The 8702-nt window shown below is 36.5% G+C and overlaps 2 protein-coding genes across 3 annotated transcripts; both read left to right on the top strand.

The window, feature by feature from the left end:
* The first annotated feature begins 1244 nt into the window (after positions 1–1244).
* Positions 1245–5744, top strand: LOC124838389 (uncharacterized). Of its 2 annotated transcripts, none has more exons than XM_088103090.1 (6): positions 1245–1431; positions 1563–1695; positions 1891–1994; positions 3145–3289; positions 3392–3508; positions 3636–5744. In XM_088103090.1, exons 1-6 carry the CDS (start codon positions 1391–1393, stop codon positions 5355–5357), a joined length of 2262 nt encoding a protein of 753 aa, XP_087959216.1. In that variant the 5' UTR covers positions 1245–1390; the 3' UTR covers positions 5358–5744. The 2 variants fall into 2 exon arrangements, with proteins under 2 accessions (XP_087959216.1, XP_047169939.2); XM_047313983.2 differs by having other exon boundaries at positions 3368–3508.
* A 221-nt stretch (positions 5745–5965) lies between these two features.
* On the top strand, positions 5966–7437 carry LOC124838390 (uncharacterized). Its single transcript, XM_047313984.2, has one exon. The coding sequence runs from the start codon at positions 6171–6173 to the stop codon at positions 7008–7010; it is 840 nt and encodes a 279-aa protein (XP_047169940.1). The 5' UTR covers positions 5966–6170; the 3' UTR covers positions 7011–7437.
* The last annotated feature ends 1265 nt before the right edge of the window (positions 7438–8702 follow it).

The raw sequence follows: 8702 nt of genomic DNA, 5'->3' as shown, positions 1-8702 counted from the left end.
GCAAGATCTAAAGATACCAAGATTAGGCATACTAGGTGTGATGTTTTATTTCACGAACAAAATCAACACAGAAAAGTCCACTATTGTGACACTTTCTTCTTTTGAATTATAAAGAAATGAAAAAAAGTTTTTCAATATTATTTCATAATTTATATAAAAATAATTATAGTATTTGAAGTGATGCAAGTATCTGTTTGTTACTTTGAGAAACTTCATGTTTTTTTTTTTGAATCTGAATCTAATTATACCAGGGATGGTCATGATTGTAAACTTTGATGTGAATATATAAGTGAATTAAAAAAGAGGGAGAAAGAAGGCTTTAAACTTTTTTACAATATCAATTTACTATTACCATCACTCGTTCAGCTACAATAAATAACTATAACGTAATTTTTATTTCATTTAATTAAACTAAATTTTAATTTATAATGTCAAGTGAGTAATAGATGAATGAAATTTGTTTTCACCAGTGTCCTTTTAAGACAAGTTTATTTTAAATAGTATTGTGTATTCCAATAGAGAATCACCACTTATTTAGCATCTTATTGTTTTATTCTTTTCTATTGTTACCAAAACGCATATATTATCATTTTATTAAGCTAATAACGATTAAGTTGTAGTATATCACATATACGATAATAAGTATAACTAACCTGTCAACAAAGAATAATTTGTAATTTGTTTTTATATTTTTTTTTAATATATAAATATTTTAGTTAATCTTTTTTATCTTACTTTTATGAAGTAATTATATACTTTTTTTATCATTAATGGAAATAAATTTTCTTTCTCTATTCTTCTATCATATTATACCTTTTTTTTATTATTTTACTTTTTTTTTTGTCTCCTCCTCATTTTCATCTATTATTATATTGTAATTTCTTTTTAATACTAAGAAGCCAATGAGTGACGCAACGGCTCTTAATCCTTAGCCCATTCTATTTCTTTATCGTAATGTGTATTCCAGCTCAGCAAGTCACTTTAGATCTTCACCGTTCAATTCTTTTCCAGTGTCACCAAATTCAGTGGCCAAACCACTCAATTTCATTGTACTTTTAAATTTCTTTCTGCAGCCGAACAAAACTCCTCTAACTACCGAAAATACCCTCCCAACGTTCGCATTAACCATCGTCTTTATTGAAACAGCCAAAGGTCATTATCGTCGTAGCAGAAGTGCCTTCAGAAATACTATCGTTTTCTTAAATTCCATTTATTCGACTATTCGTTTTCATTTATTCGTATGCATTTATTTATATATATTTTCTCTCTCTTCTTCCTCTTCTTTCACTGCAACACAGTGTGTTACTCTACAATGAAGGTTTCAGCAGTGGCGAATATCGAGTTCTGAACTTCCACAGCGAACTGAGTCGCACAACGGAGGACTTCCAACATGTTGGACGGAATACTTGGGAGAGGCTTCACCGCGAAATGGTTCTTCCTCTGTGCTTTGTTTTTATTTATTGTTGTTATTATTTGATGAAAGGTGGAGAGAGTTAAGAGTGCGTTTATGCTTCTCATTACGATAAACGTGATTTTTTTTTCTCCTGTTTTTTTGTTCTCAGCAAATCGTTGATCAAATTGACGAAGAGTCGGATTGATGTGATACGGAGGAAGAGAAGAGCTACAGAGAAGTTTCTGAAGAAGGATATTGCTGATCTATTGCTCAACGGTCTCGATATTAATGCCTACGGAAGGGTAATCGGTTCTCTTCCTTTTGTGTTTGTTTTTCTTTTGTGCAGTTTCTCGATTCTGTAACGTTAGATTATTGAGGATGCTAGTTTTCATCGAGTGATGGATTGCAGTAGAGTTTTTAATGTGTGAACATTGCCTTGTCTCTTTGATGAACTCGTTTTCAATTAAGTTTTGTTTTGTTGCGAGGTGTTTAAACAGGCGGAAGGACTCGTGGTTGAGTTAACACTGTCCTCTTGCTATGGTTTCGTTGAACAATGCTGTGAGTTTGTGTTGAAGCACCTCCCAGCGATGCAGAAGCTGAGGTATTATTAGTTTGTTCGTTTGTTTTAAACTTCTTGATATCTCCTCTATTTATTCTTTTTTTCTTCATTTTAATTCTCAATTCAACTCGGAATTATGACTAATTGCTTTGGCTATTACAAAGTTAATGTGAATTTCGGCCCCAGGATGGGTATAAATGATGCACGAAATACAGTAAATTTTAGAACTAATAAATAAATAAAAAGTATGGATACGTTACTATAATTCTGAAATAATATGAACGACGAATATAAAATCGATGTAAATTGTGATAAAATCATTTATTTCAAACTCGTATAAAATATCTAACATATCACCGATGTCATATTGTGAGTTTGATTGAATGAAGAAAAGAATGGAAATTTTAGGAGACAAATATTGCTCAATTTAGTTTTTAAAAAATGTCAAACTACGCAGGGGCTTATAACGTATATCTAGTTTTATATCTTTATATCATGGCTGCACCTAGTTTGATTAAAGTCATACTCAAGCCGCCTATAGTTTTTTTTTTTTTTAAACAATAAATAAGTAACTAAATGTATCGTATGGATAAGCATTGCGTAACGGATACAAGCGCATTCGACCAAATAAAATACCCTGCTTCTCTGGAGATAAGGATTATGAGTGAGTTGGTGCGGTGTTTTTTCTTCTGATATCATCATTCGTCATTAATTTTTCTCTCGTTGTTTGATCAAGAATCCCAGTTGTAGAAATTGCACCATTTTAAAGGAAAAGGTTTCTTAATTTGTATCTACAATGCTGTAAGTGATTCCTTAAAATGGTCACCAATACTATTGACTACACCATAATGATTGTGCATCTACTACACGTTCACATGTGTGTAGTTATTCTGGTGTGGTTGAAAATTGATCTGGCATTTGCGCCTGCATTTTTTCTTTGTTTAGGTTCAGTTACGCTTTTCCCGATCATAAAAGCAACTTTAATAGCGTTTTTGGTGAGATGAACTGGTGAAAAGATGTAGAAGTGGGTGGAGTTATGTTTATTTATTTTTCAGTTGATGAATATGGTTGGTTGGACACCTGTAACTGTCACAAATGTCTCAAAATTGTTATGGTTGGATAGTCGTTGTATATTTTTCCTCAAAGTCAAGTTGAATACTTAATGACATAATTGCTTCCATTTCTTTTACAGTGGTTGCCCTGAGGAATGTAGGATGGCTGTATCGTCTCTGATGTTTGGTGCTGCAAGGTTTTCTGATTTACCAGAGTTACGTGACCTTAGACAAATATTTCAGGAGAGATATGGAAATTCCATGGAATGCTATGTCAATCAAGAGGTGATTTTTCAATTATGTTAGAGCTTAACTACATATTGATGACTTCTCATGTTTCCTGTATTGACTAAATTTTATCAGTTTGCTGCAAATTTGAATTTCAAGTCTTCTACATTGGAGAACAAGGTCTGCTTGATGCAGGATATTGCATCGGAGTTTTCAATAAACTGGGACTCCAATGCTTTCAAACTGCGGATGTCGAGATCCTCTGCAGTGGAACAGGTGCTGTCTTTTGCATTTCCTTTTCACCTTATACTAGTTTCGTTCTCAAAATTGAATACCTACATAATTCTTACTTTGTTTCAAATTTTTAGAATGTATGTGAAATTTTTAATTTTTTTATGTACAGGAACACAATGCTTGTATGCCCAACCATGATAAACCATCACAAGGCAAGGATCTTACCCAAAGGGAAGTAAGGAATGATGTTTTGTTAGAGGAAAATCGTGATCTTGCCGATGATAGGTGGAGATTTCAGCACGACAAGGAAGGTGTAGTCTTAAACAGACATCAACGTAATCTTCAGTCTAAATCCACACTCCCTGGGGTTAGGGAAGTTCATCATCAGAAAAGGGATGGCCATGATGATCCAGGAAGGCCTGAGGTTACAGTTGAGAAGAGCGACAGAGGCTATCGGAAGGAGAGTAGTATGCTTAAACCGATTGGGCATCCATCTCCGTATAAAACTGTGGAACAAATCGAAGGTGGTTCCAAGCTGCATAATAGTAGGGGGCATATCACCCCTCCCAGAGAAAACCAGGTTGGTATGCTAAAGCTGACTGGACACCAATCTCAGAAGAAAAAAGTGGAACAACTTGAAGGTGGTTCCAAGCTGCATCATAGTAGTGGGAATACCACCCCTCCAATAGAAAACCTGGGCAGTATGCTAAAACCGATTGGACATCCATCTGAGCAGAGACCATTGGAACGATTTGAAGGTGGTTCCAAAGTGCCCAATAGTTGGGGGAATGCCACTCCTCTGAGAGAAAACCAAGGTAGTACGATAAAACCAATTCATCGTTTATCCCAGAAGAAAACAGTGGAAAAAATTGAATGTGGTTCCAGGCTTGAAGATAGTTGGGGGAATACCACCCCTCTAAGAGAAAACCAGGACACTGCAACTGCTAGGAAGTCTCCCAGTCATGCGGGATCACATTTCAATAGTAATGCAAAGGAGCTATTCTCTGTTAATCATGTTGGCCCACCTGTAACTGATAAATCCGAGAGAAATGTTCGAAGGGATGAAACACCTACACTGAAGTCCTGCTACAGTAATGTCATTCCACCTCCATATGTTAAACAACCTAATTCTAAGCAGCAGAATATCACACGTGGAGCATCTTCAATTACCGACAGTGGTGGCCTCTCTACATATCATTCCGCACATGAGAAACTTGATACCACTGTGACGGAGAGGGTTCAAATAGGTTTGAATAGGTCTGACCAGGATTGGCAGGGCAATACACACGAGAGACTGAGCAAACAGAATCGTGAAAAAGAAATATCATTTCGACAAGATGCTGAAGAAGTCCATGTGCTAAAACCAAGATCTACGAGGAGAAGGCACTCAAGATCACGACCGCCAAGTTACTACGATGCCTCTAATGAAGACTCTGGAGTTCAGAGAAAATCAAGGAGCAGAAGCAGGAGACGAGATGATTCAAGACGTGGTCTGCAAGCTGTGTTTGAGGAAGAGCGGTATCAAAATGCTGAAGAGGAAAGGATAATAGATAAATTGCTGATCCATTATAGCAAAAAACCATCCGTCCTTGTGCCAGAAAAATTAAAAAGAAACTCTAAAATTCACCATGCACATCAAATGGATGTCTCAACCAAGGAATTGCAGAAGAGTGGAAGCAGCGATGGATCTGATGAGACACCAGTGTTGGTTAGTCATGCATCACGATCGTTTTCCCTTCCTCGTGAACAACGGAGAGAAGTGGAAATTAAGAAAGTATTTAATCGTGCTGCTACATTTGAGCCAGTTAGATCACACGACGCTCGGCATGTGCATCCTAATTTACCTGACTATGAAGATCTAGCAGCTAGGATTGCAGCTCTAAGAGGATGATAAAGGGTAAATTACAGAAGATTGCATTGTGGTGCTTTTATAAATCGTCATGCATGATCTCGTCTGTGTGGGTTGACAATAGTGACTCTGCCATCATCTTACATATGCTACGGGCTATACAGAACATCAATTCAAGTTTTGTCTTTTATGATGGTAGAAGTGTTTGTAACAAAAAATTACCATGTTCCTACTTTCTTCGGGTCGGCTAATGGGGAATAAAAGATGTTGAGACAGACGCTATTAGTTCAGAGCCTCTCTTACTAGCCCCCTTTTTTTCTGATAATGCTGTTTACACGTTTATAAATACATTATTTTGTAACTATTGCTTAATTTTATTTTATTTTCAATTCTGTAACATCTCACATGAATACAAAGCGATTTCTCACACTTTAATGCTTGAGTGGCACGTGGTTAAAGTTATGCAAAAGGCAACTTTTAATGTGCTGCTTCCAATTTTAAGAAGCAGTGAAGTTAACGAATCGAGGAAGAAGAGTGCACATGTATAACTTTTGTTACTTTTACGGTGCAAGCTTATGGCAGTAAATTGACAAATTGACTGCTCTGATATGGAATGTCAAAACACGAAATTCAGACTGGTTGAGGACCAAAGCCTTTGTGTTCCCTAGGACATTCTCCTTTAACGATTGCATCCGTTGCATCTAAGCCTCCTGTGTAAGGCCAAGGACGTTTTCCCGCCAAAACGGACTTGTTCTTACCTACCACCCCTATATTACCGTGCCTCTTCTACAGCCACATTCTGCGAAGAGAGAGAGACACATAGAGAAACTATGTGAGCGGTTTCACTCCGAATAGATGAAGAACACATCCAAAGTGATTATGGGTGCAACCTTGGTGATGGTGGTAACCCTTGCAGTGGTCCTAGTCCTTATATTTGTGCTGTTAGCCGAGCTCTATTGTTCTCTCTTACTCCGCCGGCGCCACCGTAGAAACAACACCATTCCCAATGTCAGTACTCAACCCACAACAGCCAGAGCTAGTGCTTCACCTTCTCAGACAACCTCACACCACCAACAACAGTCTCCAATCAGCAGCATTTATGCACAAGGAGTCTTCCAAGCTCCAATAAGCATCCTTCTCCCCGCAGTTTCTTGCGAAGAAGACAAAGCTGGGCCAAGAAAGCAGATTCACTATCCTGAACTCCATCAGGTTGTTCAAGTCCAAATCCAACCCCGTGAATCCAATCCGAATCCAAGCCCTTCCCCACCTCCATCCTTCGTATCCATGACACCCTCAAAACCAAATCTCGAACACCCACTTCCTCGTACCACGGGAAATCTTTGTCATGATGATAAACCTTGCAGCGGCTTAGAACACCTTGTGTACATTTCCAACCCCATTTATGAAAACCACGAGAGCCAAGGGAGCGGAGCAAATACCCCATTTGAGACACCAGACACTTCGCCTTCACGTTTGGAAAGAAGTGGTTCTTCTGAGGAGGATGAGGCAACCCCTTCTGTCACCCAGTCACCTCCATCTACCCCTCCTTTGACTCCAATGAAGAAGCTCCCTTCAGAGGCTTGTTCCGTTTCTCTAAGAGATGCAAGGTCCTTGGCCACTTCATGCAGCGATTCCCGTAGCAACATTGGCCTCTCTTCATCCTCCGCCTCCCCTTGTACTTCTCCTTCATGGTAACCGTGATTCTTCTTCCATGCTGAGGTCAGATTGCACGCGTAAAGCTTCTGTTATTGGTATGTCTTAATTAGGAGGGTAGTTTTGTGAATAAGGCAATGGTGGAAGAACAAAAGTAGTAACTGCAGTTTAGCAGCATGAGAAAAGAAGCTATGAGTAGTTTCTTTTTGCAGGTGCGGTTATCATAGCGCCTGTTTTTAGTAAATAGTAACACTCATGGCCACTCAACTTCATTACTATTTAACTTTGTTTATGTAGGCATTCTGCTAGCTTGTTACTCTTGGGGCATGCACGGTCCTTGTTTCCATTGACATGGTACTCACTGCTTGTTTTTTCTTGGAAACTTTCTGGATTTCTCAATGGGAAAATTTATATTATCGAGTACTTTAATTTGTTATCGCAAGAAGTGAAATGAAAACGTTTCTATCTCGAATTTTTATGGGCCCTGGTTGTGATTCCGATGCATGATATAATAATGTATAGAAGGGTAAACCCACAAATTAGCTCTCACCTGCTGCAGCTACGATCTGCGAGCACAGCCTTTAGCTTTTTGTTCATTTCGATAAGGACGACAACATTGCTCTGCTGCAATGCAACTCCTTTAGGCAAGAAGCTTCAGCTTTCCCCCTGATTTCTATTAAGTTATTTGATTTCAGCGGTTGAGAGATAATGAAAGATACGCGATTTTGTTGGGAAATTGAGAGCATGTGGACTGCAGTAATGGATGCTCACTGCAAAATAAAAATCAAAATGGTCCATTGGTGGAGAAACAGTGCATTGCAAGTACTATTGTCCTTTAAAATGTATTATATTACATCATTTTTAAGATTATCTAAGTTTAATTCCAACGGTCCAAGTCTTTTAAGATGCCATATTATGTCATTATGTTTTGAAAAGAGATATTTTTATAAAATTTAGGTGTTTAATTTGAATCTTTAGTTAAGACTACTACACTAGACTTTTTTTGGTTCGACTAAAAGAGAAAATGTAGATAAAATAAGTTTAAATAAAAGTATTCTTTATGTTGAGTAGAACAGGTGACATGTAAATTTTCTAACATTCGTCAAGTTTTTATAAATAAAAAAGTAGTGTACATAAGAATATTTTAATATAAGAATCTTATAAGAGCTGTTAAGATTAGTATTTTTACAATTTCTTTTATTTGTATTTCAACTTAATAATTAATTTAATTACATAATTAAGTTTTTTATTTTTAAATCTCAAATTCTTATAAAGGATTCTAAATTTTAAATTTAAGATTTGGAGTAAGATTCCTTCAAATAAATTTGTTTTAGTATATTTATCAATGGAGAAAAATTAGAAGAAATGAAAGCTGATATTTCCCTTAGGCTATACACAAATATAACTATTTCCGTGCTTAAAAAAATGAAAGCAGTAAAATTCAAAGATTAATGACAAATAATAGAAAGTTCTGGGTGAGATATTATAGGAATTAGCTTTAAGAATAACGAAAGTCTATTTTGAGCTGGTAGTGAAATTGAACAAATGGTACGATTCCCTAACAAAATAAAGAAATTGAAATTCTAGTAAAACTTAATTTCTTACATCCTCATTAATTAGTTTTAGATTATTAAATGTCTAGTTTACATCAATATAGGAAGATAATAGAGAGAATGTCAAATTATAATAAGTAATAAAATAAAATAACATGAACCAGAAGTGCCACTTTAGCCA

This window comes from Vigna umbellata, chromosome 1 (assembly GCF_029865625.1).
Source record: "Vigna umbellata cultivar VRB3 chromosome 1, Vumbellata_1.0, whole genome shotgun sequence".
Classification (NCBI taxonomy): domain Eukaryota; kingdom Viridiplantae; phylum Streptophyta; class Magnoliopsida; order Fabales; family Fabaceae; genus Vigna; species Vigna umbellata.
This window is presented reverse-complemented; position numbering and strand designations above follow the sequence as displayed.

What these genes read in the sequence shown, in the direction of transcription:
- LOC124838389 (XM_047313983.2), top strand. Translation starts at nt 1,391, where the DNA reads ATGTTGGACGGAATACTTGGGAGAGGCTTCACCGCGAAATG. An exon ending in AATGCTATGTCAATCAAGAG is followed by an intron (nt 3,290 to 3,367) that starts GTGATTTTTCAA and finishes AAATTTTATCAG; the next exon opens with TTTGCTGCAAATTTGAATTT. An exon ending in GATCCTCTGCAGTGGAACAG is followed by an intron (nt 3,509 to 3,635) that starts GTGCTGTCTTTT and finishes TTTTATGTACAG; the next exon opens with GAACACAATGCTTGTATGCC.
- LOC124838390 (XM_047313984.2), top strand. Translation starts at nt 6,171, where the DNA reads ATGAAGAACACATCCAAAGTGATTATGGGTGCAACCTTGGTGATGGTG.